The sequence below is a fragment of the Miscanthus floridulus genome, chromosome 7 (assembly GCF_019320115.1).
Source record: "Miscanthus floridulus cultivar M001 chromosome 7, ASM1932011v1, whole genome shotgun sequence".
In the NCBI taxonomy this organism is placed as follows: Eukaryota; Viridiplantae; Streptophyta; class Magnoliopsida; order Poales; family Poaceae; genus Miscanthus; species Miscanthus floridulus.
In genome coordinates, this window is record NC_089586.1 from 109,495,004 (window position 1) to 109,512,062 (window position 17,059).

General features: G+C 43.2%; 1 protein-coding gene and 1 pseudogene across 2 annotated transcripts; one reads left to right on the forward strand and one right to left on the reverse strand.

The window, feature by feature from the left end:
- Positions 1-1,269: 1,269 nt before the first annotated feature.
- LOC136466042 (uncharacterized) lies at positions 1,270-7,518 on the forward strand (annotated as a pseudogene).
- LOC136467528 (uncharacterized protein At1g51745-like) lies at positions 6,978-14,365 on the reverse strand. Of its 2 annotated transcripts, none has more exons than XM_066466263.1 (4): positions 13,579-14,365; positions 11,248-11,465; positions 10,438-11,121; positions 6,978-8,971 (listed from the first exon to the last, which is right to left on the reverse strand). In XM_066466263.1, the coding sequence occupies exons 1-4, from the start codon at positions 13,791-13,793 to the stop codon at positions 7,638-7,640; spliced, it is 2,451 nt and encodes an 816-aa protein (XP_066322360.1). In that variant the 5' UTR covers positions 13,794-14,365; the 3' UTR covers positions 6,978-7,637. The 2 variants fall into 2 exon arrangements, with proteins under 2 accessions (XP_066322360.1, XP_066322359.1); XM_066466262.1 differs by having other exon boundaries at positions 6,979-8,971; positions 11,236-11,465; positions 13,579-14,364.
- Between the last annotated feature and the right edge of the window lie 2,694 nt (positions 14,366-17,059).

Sequence of the window (17,059 nt, forward strand, 5' to 3'; positions counted from 1 at the left end):
GGCTGCAGCGCGTCGAGGTAACGGTCAGGTCTATGGTCTAGTAGCCTGTTCGGTTGGCTGGTTCGTATCGTTACTGGTTCGTGAAGAAGTACTGCTGGCTGGTTTGTGTGAAAGAAAAATACTGTTTCGGTTGGAAATTTACGATCATTTACGACAAGCCACAGCCAAATGAACAGGCTGCTTTCATAGAGTCGAGGCTGCCGCGGCACCAAATTTTTTTATTTTTAGCTCTTTTTTTAAAGAAAACACAAATATGTTTCTGGAGATAAGGTTTTAAAATCTGGACCTTTAGCTTGGCGTCATTATTGCTAGCGCCGTGCTTACACTGTTCGGCGTCATAGTTGCTCTTGCCGAGGGCAATGTTCGGCTGAGCTACAAGCCGGCTTGTTCGGCTTCTTTTTTCAGCCGGAACAGTGTTTTTCTCTCACAACATTTCAGTATGAACAGTAAAAAAATACAGTCCAGCCGAACACTGCTGAGGTCTTGGACTCGACGTAGACGTGACGATGACTTAACAACCAGCTCGGCGTCGTAGATCGTGTACATCCTAGCACCGAGCTTGAGTACCGTTTAGATGGCAAAATTTTTAGCGAAATGCAACGGTAGCACTTTCGTTGTTATTTGCCAATTAGTATCTAATCATAGTCTAATTAGGCTTAAAAGATTCGTCTCGTGAATTTCGTCTAAACTATGTAATTAGTTTTATTTTTTATTTATATTTAATGCTTCATGCATGCGTCTAAAGATTCGATGTGACGGGGAATCTTGAAAATTTTGGCATTTTGGAGTGGAACTAAACAGGGCCTTGACGCGCTGATGTACGGCTCCAACCGACGAGGAATAAGGCCCCATTTAGATTGCAAAAAATTTTGGCCTAGCCCAAAAATTTTTGAGTTTGGGCTTTTTGGAACTAAACGGCAGCCAAAATTTTTTGGATCGGTACTGTTCACGGTGGGGTGTTCGGGCTGGCACTGTTCGGTTTGGGAGGCGTGAAGGCCGCCTGATACCCCACACCCACCCCTTATCCATTCATCATGCTCGGCCGCCACTGCCCCTCTATCCCTCACTCTCATCCACTCTCGAACCCTAGCCCCCCGCCGTCGGTCACTCCCTCCCACCGCCGCTGATCTCCCGCCATCCCAACGCCGCCGCACAGATCCACGAGCTACACCACTAGATCCGCCCCGTCGGAGTCCAGATTGAGGACCACCTTCGCGCGTTCGGTGATGGAAGGACACGGCGGCGATGACATGAACGACGCCGGCTACAATGGCGACCACGGCATCGACGACGTCGGCCACGGCAACGACGCGTGCACCAGGGATTTCCTGGCGCCATGCCGGCGGTAGCGGCCTCTTCCCCGACACGGCGCAAACCTTCTCAGGTTCAAGCAGATTCAACCAGTCTCGGCTGGGGTTGGAGTCGCTGGATCTCAACGCCGGCGAGGACTGGCCGCAGATGCAGGCCTACGCGGGCTACATTCGGGGGGACAACGAGGTCCCCCCCATGGCTCCCACCCCCATCCGCGTGACTTCCCGCAACAGTGCGCGCAACCTCGGGTCGAACACTTCCATCGCCGGCGGAGGAACATCTGTTGGAGGCGGCATGGGTGGAACATCCGTTGGAGGCGGCTTCGTCCCTCCTCTGTCTCCTCCATGGGGAGGTGCTGGTGGCCGTCGCAGGGGCCGCAGTGCGCGTGTACGCGGGTCGGGGCCAGCCATTCTTGATGACAACTTCAATGAGGACGACAACACTCACGGCCCACGAGTCTCGATACAAATTCCACTCCCTTTCTCCTTGATCTTCTATTTAGTAGTAGATCTAGTGAGTTACATGCATGTGTCTAGGGTGCTATATGTATTATTTAGTTGATCTTGCTATGAGTGTTCTGTGATACAAATTTAAGCTACTACAGTTGTAGATATTCATTAACCTAGCTTAAGTGTTTACCAAATGGTTTAATCTGTGTACATGTCGTGAACTGAAACAAGCATCGTTTAGGCTATGAAACACAAGGCCAACTGGACTATACCAAACACTAAGAAGTTTTGTGACATATGGTGCCATGAAATTGCCATTGGCAATTGTACCAAGGGAGTCATGAGCAAGACTGGCTGGAGGGACCTCATAAGGAGGTACCAAGCAGCAACAGGTTTGGTCCATGACAGAGAGCAGATTGCTGGTAGGCTAAGGCAGCTGAAGGCCCAATGGGCATTCTGTAACAAGCTCTGCTACGCCTCTGGCTTAGGCTGTAGCTACGATGGAACTGTTGATGCCACTGATACATGGTGGAAAGCAAATACCAACGTAAATGATCTATCTATCTCTTCCGAGTTTCAGCGCTAACTAAGTACAACACTGCATAATTATTGATTTCATATTGCAGAGGCAATCTGATTTGATGAAGTTCAAGAAAGGTTTGCCTGAGTACTTAGATCAAATGGACAAAATGTTTACTGGAAACACAGTAGATGGCTCCACATCTTTTGTTGCTGGTCAAAGTGGTACTATTGATTTAGATGGTGGAAGCTCCGATGAAGAGGCAGGAGATGAACAGGAAGACCAGCTGACCCCACTTAGCATTGGCAACAAGAGGGCCAACAGCACGAGCACCACTGCATCCAGCCCACGCAAGAGGTCCAAGAGCCCAGCACTGAGGGCAATGGACAACAACATGAGGACACACAATGAAAATGCCAACCGTAGGCTCTTCCTGATGGAGAGCATGTTTGAGCACAGGAAGCAAGAGGACCAGAATTCACGGTCGGCCCTTAGCCAGAAGATAGACAGGGTCACCCAGATAGCAAAAGAGATAGGTATAAGTGCACAGACTCCAACATTGTTCAGGGGCCTATACAAGATCATCCACAATGAAAGTGATATGAACTTCTTCCTTGCCAACGGCCCTGAAGAAAGGATGATCATCATCGAGCAAGTTGCGCTGGTCGACCCATAGACTATCTTATCTTATTTCATCTATGATTTGAAGTTCATGTCGTAATGGTGTCCTCAAACAATGTCGGTCATGTCCTATGTCATATGAACTAAGTCTGTACTGCATGAATGTGTGTTTCAACTATGTTTTTGATGTTTCTTATTTCAACAACTAAAATGTAGTAATGTTTGTTGAACTTCAAGTATGGTGACCATTTAAACTATGTGATGCATGGGTGAGAGTGAATGGCAAATGTCAGTGAACGTAGTCATGCATGACATGATTTGTAATGTGATTTAGGACTGACTGTACTCCTTGTTTATTTGGACATGTTGATGTTGTACCAGCAGCAGCAACCCATTGTGTAGACCCTTGGGATGTTTTACAAGAGATGATGATGGCTAAGCTAGAGGATGCTGAAGATGATGATGCTTTTATCTATGGTATGTACCAGTATGCCCTGCACATTGACAAGCATTTGAATAGGGCTGAGTATAGGCAACCTGCCATGACTGGTTTGGAATGGGTATAGAGGAAGCTTGGGGATAGCAAGGCCTGTTTTAGCATGTTTAGAATGAGTCCACCTATGTTCCATACACTGCATGATCTTTTAGTACAATCATATGGCCTAAAATCTAGTGCTAAGTCCACCTCGATTGAGGCTCTAGGGATGTTTCTTTGGATGCTTGGGGCACCATAATCTTTTAGGCAAGCTGAGGACAGATTTGAGAGGTCACTAGGGACTGTCTCCAACATGTTAAACAAAGTTTTGAAGTATATGGTGAAGCTTGTTGCTGACATTATTAAGCCTCTCGACCCATAATTTAGAACAATGCATCCTAGACTGAGAAACCCTAGGTTCTATCCCTACTTCAAGGATTGCATAGGGGGTATAGATGGGACTCATGTACCTTGTGTGGTGTCCAATGATAAGTTTGTGCAGTACTTGTGCCGCAAGGGCATGACTATACAAAATGTCATGGCTGTCTGTGACTTTGACATGAGATTTACATTTGTTCTTGCTGGTTCGTCGGGGTCTGTACATGATATGAGAGTATTCAATGATGGAACAACAACATACAACCATGTCTTTCCACATCCACCTGCAGGTATACACCTATCTGATAGCACATTTGGGTCCTTGTTGTTCAACTACATGAATGTAATTTTTTTTTGCTGATGTAGGGAAATATTACCTTGTGGACTCCGGGTACCCTAACCGGCTAGGTTATCTTGCCCCTTACAAGGGAACTAAGTACCATCTGCAGGAGTATCGAGATGCCCCAGAACCCCAAAGTAAAGAGGAGACCTTCAATTATGCACATTCATGTCTTCGGAATGTCATTGAAAGGTCATTTGGAGTTTTGAAAATGAGATGGCGCATCTTGCATCAGATCCCTTCTTATGCACCTCATAAACAAAGCCAAATCATAGTTGCATGTTGTGCTCTACATAATTTCATTAGGATAAGTGGCATAGGGGATAGACACTTTGCAAGGTGTGACCGTGATGATAACTATGTGCCGCGAGAAGCGTCTGAGAATCAGCCTGACCCCGAGGAAGTTGCAGAGAATCTTATGATAACTAAAAGTCCAGATTTTAAAATCTTATGTTCAAAGACATATTTATGAAAAAATTTCAAAAAAAAGCTAAAAAATAAAAAATGCACCCGCGGGACAGACCCTCTAACGGTCTATGGTCTAGGCTTTCATGGAGTCTATGGTCTAGGCTTTCATGCATCCTGCTTAGGGCACGTTTAGATCCAATTTTTTTTGGGTTTTAGCTACTGTAGCACTTTCGTTTGTATTTGACAATTAGTGTCTAATTATGGACTAATTAGGTTCGAAAGTTTCGTCTCGTGATTTCTCACCTAACTGTGCAATTAGTTTTTTTTCGTCTACATTTAGTACTCCATGCATGTGCCGCAAGATTCAATGTGATGGATACCGCGCAAAAATTTTTGGAAACTAAACAGGCCCTTACTTGGACCGATAATTGAACTCGTATGTTTCGCTAAAGATTGTCAGAAATTCAGGTTGTGTTTAGTTCGCGAAATAAAAATTTTTGGATGTCACATCGGATGTTTCGGGGATGTCGGAAGGGGTTTTCGGATACTAATAAAAAAACTAATTACATAGCTCGTCTGGAAACTGCGAGACAAATTTATTAAGCCTAATTAATCCATTATTAGCGCATGTTAGCTACTGTAGCACTTATGACTAATCATGGACTAATTAGTCTTAAAATATTTGTCTCGCGATTTCCAACCAAACTGTGTAATTAGTTTTTTTTGTCTATATTTAATACTTCATGCATGTGCCGCAAAATTCGATGTGACAATTTGGGATGAAAATTTTTAGGAACTAAACCAGGCCTCATTCGGGTTGGCTGCTGTTGCTGCTTGCTTTTGGTTCGCGCTGTTTCAGGCCTTGTTTAAAATCAGCTTATAAAGTTGTGGGGTTGTCACATCGGATGTCGTGTGGAGTGTCGCATATGATATTTGGATACTAATAAAAAATAAATTATAGAATCTGTCAGTAATCCGTGAGTTAAATTTATTAAGCCTAATTAATCCGTCATTAGCACATGCATTACTGTAGCACCATATTGCCAAATTATGGACTAATTAGATTTAAAAGATTCATCCCGTAAATTAGTCGCAAACTATGTAATTAGTTATTTTTTAGTCTATATTCAATATTCCATGCTTGTGTCCAAACATTCGATGAGATATGGAGTAAACTTTAGGGGGAGGAAGTAAACAAGACCTCAATTATTTGTTTGGCTGCGTAGCTCAAACTGTCATATCTTTGCTTATGTGCGAAATGATTTGATCTGCCTTCTGCCCTGTGTTGTGTGGGCAGTAGGCAGTGGGCACCGGCGATTCCCCGAACGGTAATGTTCAGGAGCGGGCGTCCGTCCGTCCGTCCGGACGCCGCTTTCTGGACCAGTGCGTACCGGCCCAACAGGCCTACTTACGCTCTGCGCCCCCCCATCTCTTCTCTCAAAAATATCTCCCCCTCGCTTTCACCCATCACGTGCTGCTTTGCGTCGTGCGCTTGCTGTTGCCGTCTTCCTCGCCACCCACCCCATCCCGTGCTGCGCTCTCCCCCCTCCATCATCGTGCCTCGTCCCCTGTGGCTGCCGAGGTGTTGTTGGGGTGCTGCCGACGTCGTTGTTTCCCTCTAGAAGGTCATGGCCGCTGTCGACGCCATGTCCGCCGCGATGCGCGACCTCAGTAAGGATTGCATAGGCATGTTGCAAGTGCTTCAGAGATTTGTTGAAAATGTTTTATCTGTTCCAAACGTATGTTGTAAGCGTATGTTTTAAGTGTTTCAGACGTTTCAGATATATGTTGCATAGGCATGTTGCAAGTGCTTCAGAGATTTGTTGAAAATGTTTTATCTGTTCCAAACGTATGTTGTAAGCGTTCTAATCTAGATTTATATATGTTTCACACGTATATATTGTAGCAATATGTTCTAAATGTTTTAGCTGTCCTCTCCCGAAGGATCATTGTTTGAGAAAGAAATAAAAGGCTTCGCAATGTACTTTTCATCTGTACAGCTCCTCCCCCGCAGTACATAAATTGTGCACTAAAATTCTTTTGTACAGATTCTCCGCAAAGCGTTTTCCTATAATAAAGCTATAATAACAAACAAGGCCATTGTAACCTCCCCGTCAGCCTGGAACGACGAAGATCAGCGTTTCCAGCGCATCAGCTCAATGGTTCGATCGAGCTTACAGTGCTATCAATGCAGATCAAGGTGGTCACGACGATTTTTTTCAGGCACTAATATTTACAGCCCCGTTACAACAAGCATCACTATATAAAAATCTGTCATGCAGCATTTTATTGTGAGAGATAAGATAACGATAGGGTAAATGGTAAGGCTCAGCGCAGCTGCAGCCAACTTGCCGAGCAGGCCCTTTTTGTTCACTATCGGCCTATTCGCTGGTTGGTTTCTGAGCTGGCTGGTGCTGGTTTGTTGTGAGAGGAAAACACTGTTGACTGGCTGGTTTGGGCTGATTAGAACCAACAAGCGAACAGGCTGTATGTCTATGGAGGAAACTTCACATGGATGACTAGATTGTTACACCATTGGGATGTTGGAGTACTTGCTCTGATATATTACATCGACTAGATACACATGCTTCTAAACATACAGTTGAATCAACTACTTCTCGACAATAAATAACAGACACGTCAGGATATTAATGAGGGATTATACATGACATTAGGAAACCTATGACCTATTGCTATATATGATGACACAAATGTTTTAACTAAATTGACACCTAAAATGCTTAAGTTAGTACTTTACAGGGTGACGAAACCAATAGACATAGTCACCAGTGCTAGTTACACCAAAGAGTACCTCTTCATGGTATCAATGGCTCAGCTGCTCTGAAGCATTCATGATCTCAGTCTCCAGTCAGAAATACACAAGCTGCTCTGAAGCATTCATGATCTCAGTCTCCAGTCAGAAATACACAAGCGTTAATGATCTTTACAGGCTGTCACCACTGCTAATAAGAGATCAGCTGTTCCAAGTTATCAAGGAGCAACCATATCAATCTGACTCTTCACAGGTGTTACCGGCTGATTGAATGGTCTGCCTCTTCAATTAACAGGAATGTACATAAAACTTGCATGTCAACGGCCGGCAACATAAACTGTATGTAGCACTACAGTTGAAGCCTATGGAGGATCTCGCACTGAAGGACTAGCCATTCTAACACGGTGAGCGACAGATGGAGGTGGCCTGCCAACTGCTTCCAATATCCTAGTGAACACAACCTTCGTTGGGACACATGTCACTAGAGGAACTGCTCCTTCTGATCTGATTAAACCACCAAATATGTCATTATGCCAATGTGCCTTTGCTCGGCCACCTTCTCCATGGTGTTTTTTTGCAGTGGAAATGGAAGAGAGAGCTCTAAGGTTTGTTTTCTTGGATGACTTCTTATGGGACTTAGCTGATGACCTCCTAGCATTCGAACTGCTTTTCTTATTCACCTTAACCTGGTGATTCAAAGAAGATGAGTACTTTCTTAAAGTTGGTTTCATCTCATAATCAGAATACACAAGACCACCTTCATTATCGCCATCCAACAGTGCTCCTGATGGATTTGAACGGGGAACTCTTTGCATGGCAGTTCTTCTACCTGTTGGCCAAGCAGGTGGAGCAGCTGTGCTCTCTTGCATACCACTATCACCGCAGAATACCAGATGATCTGTGGAACCATCTTCAACTATTTCAATTTGGATAGGGTGTCCAACAATTGCTTTGCCATTAAGTCTGCTCATTAAGGAGACAAGAGGGACATGCTCTCCTTGGTAGCTGGCCTGAACTTTGAGGTTAACATTGAACAACATTGGTCCCATGCCACCAAAACGTGAAGTCAACTTCCTTTGGTAAAATGAAGGTCCATCCCAATATGCATTCCGATCAACATGATATATCCGTTCAGCATCCATATTTAGGGGAGAAACATTTGAAGAGTCATTCTCATAGTCATTAAAGTAACTGTAGCCTCGGATAAGATCTCTTGTGGTTCTCAAGGATGAAGGGTATTTTTTACCAAAGTACAAGTTAGCCTCTGAATGGCTCACGTCCTCAAATAAATTAGTTTCCTCAGAATCATAATTGGGCTCCACCTTAATTTGGTAAAAGCTTTCCTCAAAAAACTGCTCACCAGATGTGTGCATACTTTCTTTTCTGGGATTCCCACCATTTGTGTTATGCAAAGACCCTTTTAATTGTCCATTGTATTTGTTTAACCATGTATTTCCATCTCTCATATCCACTAATCTCTTCGCGGCATTACGATTGTTGCGTTTACCTTTCATGTGCCACTGAGACACCCCCAGCTCAGAAGAACCATCCTCTTCCTCAGATTCATTCAACTGGGGCACATAAGTAGAATATGTCACCTCATTGTCATCATAATCCACATGCTTGAACTTATCAGAAACTGGAACAGAATACGGATCAGGAGCACAAGATTCTATAGGTAGAATTACGCTTGCATCTGCCAAAAAAATTGCCATACAAAAGTTATCAATAAAATCTACAGAAGACTCATGCAAGAAATGACATCAGTAACAGACTATAAATTGTAGTCATGGAAGTTTCTGGCAAAACAAGAAAGCAGCAAAGGTACACAGTAAATATTTCAAGGAATTATTTATGGCCTTCTAGCAATCTTCTCTCTCCATTCCAAATTATAAGACATTTTGGCTTTTTTCGATACATAGTTTTTGCTATGCACTTAGATATACGCTATGTCTAAATGCATAGTAAAAGCAATGTATCTAGAAAAGTCAAAATGTCTTATAATCTGGAACGGATGGAGTATTTGTTAATGAATCAGACTCTGGGATTCCCAGATTCCTTGATTTGCATGATTTTTGTCAAAATTATATTAACACAGTTAAATTCTGACTGTAACACAAAACTCAAAAAAGGGCGTACCCAGTGCAGAGAGCTCCCGCTCTGTGCGGGGTCTGGGGAAGAGTGTCGGTGGCAAGCCTTATCCTCGCCTGTGCAATGCGAGGAGACCGCGACTCGAACCCGAGACCTTCCACAGGCGGTAAGACTCTACCGCCTGCACCATAATACAAAACCCCAAGGAAAAAAAAGAATGCGAGCCAGGGATGCTGAAATAGTAAGAAGCAATAGATATGTACCTACTATTTCACCTCTACACTACCAGTTCAGAAACGCCCAATGGAAGTACAAAGACTTCTTTTAGTCATGGATTTACTTTATGAAAATGCCAATGATCCATAATATGCATAATGACTAATTATTGCATCTTTAAAGTCTCATAGTTCTATAAGTATAACTGTGTTCCCTTGTATTTGATTCCTCCACCTTATATGCCCAATAATACTTAACCATAAGACAAGGTCATTACAATATCTCATACCTACAACTGTTCTTTCTTCTTAACATATTTACCTAGTAAAACTGAATCAATTATCGTCAACATCATCCAACAAGCCTTACCCATGGTTTGAACAAATGAACACAATCACATGTAGAAATTAATTATAGTAATTTAGTTCTTCATCACCCTTAACCCTGAGCATGTACATATTTAGGGGTCCAGTGTTTGTGTAGAGTTACATTGATTCAATATACGAAAGTAAATCATGCTGTATATGGGTAAGTCAAGAATGCAATCTGAAGCAAGTTGGCGTGAAGTGAAACTTTATAACATGTTTTATGCAGGGCAAATGAATCATCAAAAGAGCCACTGCAATCATGCGAAACAAACATCTGTACTAATGAGTCATTTTTTGAGGGAAAAAACACCTCCACTTTCAGCTACAGACTATTTTCAGCCCTTATAGTCAATATTTGCATCACTAAATCGCAAGTGTGATGCTAATACTAATGTTTTAGTATGTTGTGCTATGCTATAGCCAGCATTCTATGACAATGTAACATGAATTCAAACCATCGGAAAGAAGAAAATCGAGGTGCACATACTTTGCAGAAGTTCAGCATCATCTTCAGTCTCACTTTCTGAGCATTCCCTCTCTGAAGACTCAGTTATTTGCTTCTCAACAAAGTCAGAAGAAGTGTGCTCCTCAGAAAAATAACCAGGATGCTGAAGATAGCTTTCATTCTCAAAATCAGCTCCAGTAGAAGACATCTTTATAGAAGGTAAATCACTATGACTCTGAGTTTCACCAGAATCACTAGCCATGTATGTATATTTACTTCTTCTGGACCGGGAGGTGGCAAGTGAAGAATTATTATTCTCCCCAATTAACAAAGCCCCCAAATCATCGTTTTGCTTCAAGTGAGGAGGCAAGTTTTCACTTGTCTGCAATACTTGAGAAAGTGGTCCGCGTCTTTCTGATTTTGAAACAAGAGAATCTTCAAAATCACTTCCGTCCGATCTATTTTTCTTCACAATTGTACTCCTCTCCTTGTTCTCTAAAGTGGCACCTCCATGAGAATGCCTCAAATGGGATAAATCACCCATGTGATTACTGACAACATTTCCTTGAGTAAGAGATTCTGAAAAGTTTCTCTTTGAACCAGCATGTAGAAAACATTGTCCCACTTCTTTTTTTACATCAGCAGGAACAGATGCATCTTTGCGCTTCTTGCTCTTTTTACTCTTGTAGCGAGTACTTCCAAGGTCTTTGCGATGTTTTGTGCAAGCTGCATTTCATGAAGACAGCTCAGTTTTAGATGCAGAATGCTTGAAACTCATGGATAACATACAAGAAACAACCTAAACAACTAACAAAACTCTTCACTGTCACCTAAACTTACCAGAAATATTACCAGGTGGTCCAGGTCTGAAACCTTGAGTCTGATACTTTGATGCAAGCTGCTTCCTCTCCAATTCAAGTGCATGAAGAATAGCATCTTCTCTCCGTGCATATTTCTCTCTTTTCTTCACAACAGTCCCTTGAGTGGCCTCTGCCTTCTCAATACAGGCATCAAACTCTCCACACCTGAATGCTTTAACACGTTTTGATTTCTCAAGGTTGTACCAATCCCTAAGAAACAAAAGGAAAAGTAAATACAAACAGAATATGTGAGGAACTTCAAATTTCAGAAAATACGATTACTCCAGGTAGTTAGAAATGGACTTGAAGGAATGGAAAGTATCCAAAGCCTAGTCACAGGGGACGTGGAGCCATGCCTCGTTCCTCGTGCCAGGATGCCATCATTCCCATTCTGGAAACATGGGAACAATCTTGTCCCAGCCTTGCCAAAACCTTTTTCAAATAGCATACCGTGTTGCTCAATCACATTTCTCAAACCCCATTGACCCAGAAACTTCGTGACTGTCCCAAAGAATCATCTTTGGATAGGAGTGTGTGAAAATTACCATTCTACATGCCAGAATCATCACCAAGAAATGAATATTATTGTTCCTATTATTAACCTTTTTTCATTTGTCTGAACTTGTTGGTTTTCATACCTAGTCTACCCCAACTTGCTTGGGGGTAATGTTTTGTTGTAGTAGTAGTTCAGAATGAAATAAACTTCGATACGGAAATGCAATATATACCCAGCTACTATTCCAGGATATTGACTAGCAAAATAATTGGAAGAAGTCTTAATAGATATGGCTTAAAATTAGCTGATGAAAATTTGAAACCACAGATTCACAGGAGAGGAAGTTTTGACAATAGAGCAATAGATGAAATAATGCGATCTTCATAATAAACTAAGAAAAAGGGGATAATAGGTACAATCAAGGATATGCGGAGACTTCTTGAATCATTAAGACCTAATCACCTCACAGAACAATAATTCTAAGATTTTAATTCTCCTAGTGAAGTACTCCATCCATTCGAAAATGTTAGTCATTTTAGTTTTGTCTTAAATCAAACTTATTACCTTTGACCAACTTTATAAATAAATGCACCAACATCTACAACATCAAGCTAGGTTCCTCAAATCCACCATGAAATATGCTTTGATAGTGCATATATTTGATATCATAGATGTTAATATATTTTCAAATAAATTTGGTCAAAGCTAGAGAAGTTTCAGTTAGGAGGATACTAAAAGTCTAAAGCGACCTACAATTTGGAACAGAGGGACTACACTAAGTATCCAATAAGGATATCAAAAGCTATCTGTCCTATCTCACAAACAAAATCTGTTAACTACATGAAGAAGTATTATTCTACATACATCATATCTACCAACAAATGTAGTAGCCTAGAATATTATGGCACAATAGGGGCCATAAATGTCTACTTGCTGATACATAGCAAGTATAAAAACTGTACAATCTGTCTGGATACCAAAAGGAAACAATTCTTTGTGCAACATAAAATCTGCATGACATACTGTAAGCGAGATGTTAGCAACCCTAGAATACATATGCTCAGGAATTTCAGGTTCTTCAGAAAGCAAGGGCACAAAGCCACCATAATTCTAGAACATATCCTATTGTTTCCACTACATATCCTGAATCTGCTATTTTTCCCACTTCTAAAACTTCCATACATCAAATTGTTTACACTAACATCCAACCAAAGAATACCATGAGCCACAACCATGAAACTGCCTGGGAAAGTTTTCCAAGAAAAAAAGAAGACAATTAATGGTTTCAAAGTTATTAAGGAAATAGACCCACTACATATCATAGCCATCAAGTTCCCAGGTCAGTGGAGTCGAGGAATGTTATTGAGGAACATTGTAAGGTACTTGGAGAAAAGTTTTGACAACGCAGGGGCAATATTGTTCTGGCGTTCCCAGAACAGGAGCAACATTCCAGGGACTAGGAATGTGGCATCGTTCCATGTTCCATGTTCCCAGGGAGCAACATATCCTATGAACAACAGTGCTTCTAAATTTTGCAAGGTCTAAGAAAGAAACTAGCAATGGGCTTGACTACAAGCAAAGAAGATAATACAATGAACAACAGTGCTTCTAAATTTTGCAAGGTCTAAGAAAGAAACTAGCAATGAGCTTGACAAGCAAAGAAGATAGTACTGTATGTCCTGGTACAGCCCCCATTCTCTCAGGCATCGTAGTTTCCATAAAAAGAAAGAGCCAAGTTTCCCACTTGGATCAGAAATAACAATAACAAGTAATCTAAAATGTAAAAACAGCACAGGGATCAGAAATAACAAGGGAGTGGGACCTTACACGCTTGCGTCTTCCCGGCCGAGGAGCTTGACCGGCGTGCCGGACCTCGGCGACATGATCTGCGACGGTGGGAGCTCCTCGGGGCCCAGGATCCTGCCGGGCCACCAGGACCCATTCCTCCGCCGCACCCACACGATGGTCCCGGGCGAGGTGTCCCCGACGCCGCAGCAGCCCCCATCTCCGTCCGCTCCTCCCTCCACCGAGCTCCCCACCATCCCGCCTCCCACCAAACCCTAACCGCCGGCCGGCCCGCGCGCCTCACCCCGCTTCGAGAAGCTCCCCTCCCCCTCGATATCTGGCCACCATTCAAATCCGGGAGGGTGCCGGCATCCAGAGGCGCATCCCCCACGGCGCCGGCCCGGCGCGACTTATTCCACCGAGATCACTCTGGCCGCGGCGCGCTCGCCCTCGCCTCAGGCAGCTTCTAGAAGCTTCTTCTCAGAGGCTCCCAGAGCCCACTTTATCCTTCTGCTGCTGCTGCTCCTCCTCCTCCTCCCTCCGCCCACGCCGGCGCGGGGATAGGGGCTCCACGGAGAGTCCGGCTCGCTGCCGGTGAAGTGGTCGGTTCCGGCGCGGGCGGCCCTGGAATATTATTTCCCTCTCTTTTGTGAGGAAAAAAAAATGTGAAATAAAAAGGTTTTCTTTTCTTCCGGGGCAGTTTGGTTCCTGGTTTCCGGTGGTCCGGTCCGCGTGAGAGACAAAGTGAGGGCTGCGGCTGCCGGTGCCGGTGCCGGGGGGCGGACCGCCGGAGGGAAAAGGAAAGGTAACCGACGGGCTGGCCCGACCCCAGAGGCCGGAGGGAAACGTGTAGACCGAGCCGGAGCGGGCGGGCGTACTCGCCCGTATCGACCGGCGCCCGCCCGACGGGCAGACAGCCCACGTGGGGTGACGACGTGAGGGGAGGCATCACGGCAATTTTTTTACCACGTTTTCCAGCTGGACAGGTGCAAGCGAACCAACTGGGATTTGTGTACCCTGACAGTAGGATTGGAATACACGCCTTTGCATGAAGGCCCGTTTTGCAAAATGAGAAATAAATTGAATATTCTTCACTTCTCCAACATATCTTGAAGAGCACCGATTATATGACTAGTCTCTCCTCGGACCAAAGCAAAGGTAAAATTAGTTACACATTGAACATATATATCTTACTAGATGTGATTATTGCATATAGACATGACTTGGTAACCTAAGAGCATTCATTGAAAATCAAATGTATTTGAGTTCATATTCTACCTCAATTGCTTATATGTTTGTATTGTATGTGTCTAGTGGTAGCACATGTCTTGTTCATGAGCTAGTGAACCTAAGTGTTTGAATCAAGTTGATGAGCTATACAAGTGCCAAATTATACTTCAACAAGATAACCGCTCATGGCGTGTGAAGAAGCTTGAAGAGGAATCAAACCGAGTTTGAAGCTTAAACAAATCAACAACTAGTTTAAGCCAATGAGAAGGAAGATCATGGAAACAATCTAAGAATAGTTCAAGTAATCATCAACTATAAGTGAACATCTACATCAAAGTGTGATGTCTACCGTAATATTTTAAGCATCTATCTCAAGCGGTGCCACCCTTTGTGGTAATTAATGACAAAGGGAGAGAGAGTAGAACAAAGATATCGTTAAGGGGAGAAGATGGACACAAGAGCAAGATTGGAGAATAGAAAGGGATCAATTTTTCGAGATGTACACAAGTAGGGGGACAAGCTCATCACCTTTAGTTGTGTTTGAAATGTGCAATACATATGTGTAACACCCCGCGTCCAAAATCTACTTATGTGTCCCAGCTCTGCACGTTTGAGTTTTTTTGGTTCTTGATAATGATAATAGCATCTTACTTATCTCTTTTATTAGTTAACCAGTTATTGATATGTACAACTAGCCCTTTATTTAAAAAACAATTATTTATTTCGTGCATTTAACTAAATATGAGTTATTAGAGATTCTCCTTTCAGTCTTCACCTTAAATTCCCTTTTTATCCAAAAGTTATTTTTTATGTTATTTCACACCAGGATAGGAGTTAGTAGACATTAAACAAACAAAAACATTTGATTCGAGCTACTTGTGTTTTTGTGTTGGGAGAAGAACATAGTTGCTACCATCGAGTGTACAAGTGGTGAAGTTTCTGATCTTCCTCTTTTCTTCTAATGAATATTGAATTTTAGTTGTATTGAGTAAAAAAGAAACAAACAATAGATCTACAGATAATTTAAATTTTCTCTTTACCTCGTTGATACAACCATAGGTTCATATAGACCTATGTGCATCAGTGTTGACAAAGGATACTCTTTTGCAGCTTTGCTAAAGCTATTGATGTGCAGCCACCTATTCTCCCAAAAAAAACACACGATGCAAGAGTTAAAAATGTAAGGCTCCCAAAACTCAAGGACGGTGAACCATTTAAAACTCTTATTTTCTATAGTGTCTGCTTTTAGGAATCTAGCAAGGCTCGGTTTTGGCTTTTGTTGTTTTGGATGCAGAGATTTAGCTCAACTGCATATTGTATAACTGTTGCTTTTGTTAATTCTTTGATCTTCAGCAGTAAGCGGATGAAAATCTAACTCAGAAAGTTGATTGCGACATTCCTTTTGACGTCGTCAGAGATAAGATATACCCATTCATGCCTGCCTATGATGTGTTGAGTGCAAGGTTCGTTACGAAGAGTTAGAATTCTGCATACTGTGATAGCCTAAACCCACCAGAGTCTCAAAACCCACCTCAAACTCTTTCGCCAGATTCAACCAGCATGGGGTGGAAGGATTCCAGTGGGATTTCTATTTGTTAGAGAAGCAGTCCACGCCATGCCGTGATGCCCGGCCTAGACTCCGTCTCCTGGCGTAGCGCAATCCTCGGGCGCCGCACGTCGCCCTCGCTCCGCGCTCTGCTCGCCCAGCCATAGCTGTAGGACAGTCAGTTAGACTGACGTTGTAATCCTCGTGTATATGTACACCATTGAGATGAATGAACAGATGCGGTTGTAGGTGTTTCAAATCACCGTCAAAGTAAATTTATAGTTTACGCGTCTGACCTGGATGGCGGTGTTCGGAGGACATAAGAATTTATACTGGTTCGGATGGAACGTTCCTATGTCTAGTCTGTTGCTGCTCGTGTTACCGGCACTTGGTTTGTACTAGGGGAAAGTCCTAAGTCTCTGGTGAAAAGAGTGAGTCTGGTTGAGCTCTATCTCTCTACTATCGAGCGCCTAAGCCTTCAGCTGCTCAGACATGTTAGACGTGTGGGAATGCTCACCTCCTTTATGGGACGTCCTGTTTCTCCTTTTATAGATGAATGGAAAGATGTAGGTTATACGAGAGAGCGACGAGGAGAGGAAGGCTTCCGGGATTGCACCGTCTTCCATCTCTTTTACGCGGGTCCCACCGGCCCTGTAGATGACGACGGGGACGGCTCCACGTCGCGGCCATGTTCGTCACTGGCGCCGTACGTGGACGTCGTCAGGTGGTCGTGGCGCTCCATTCCAT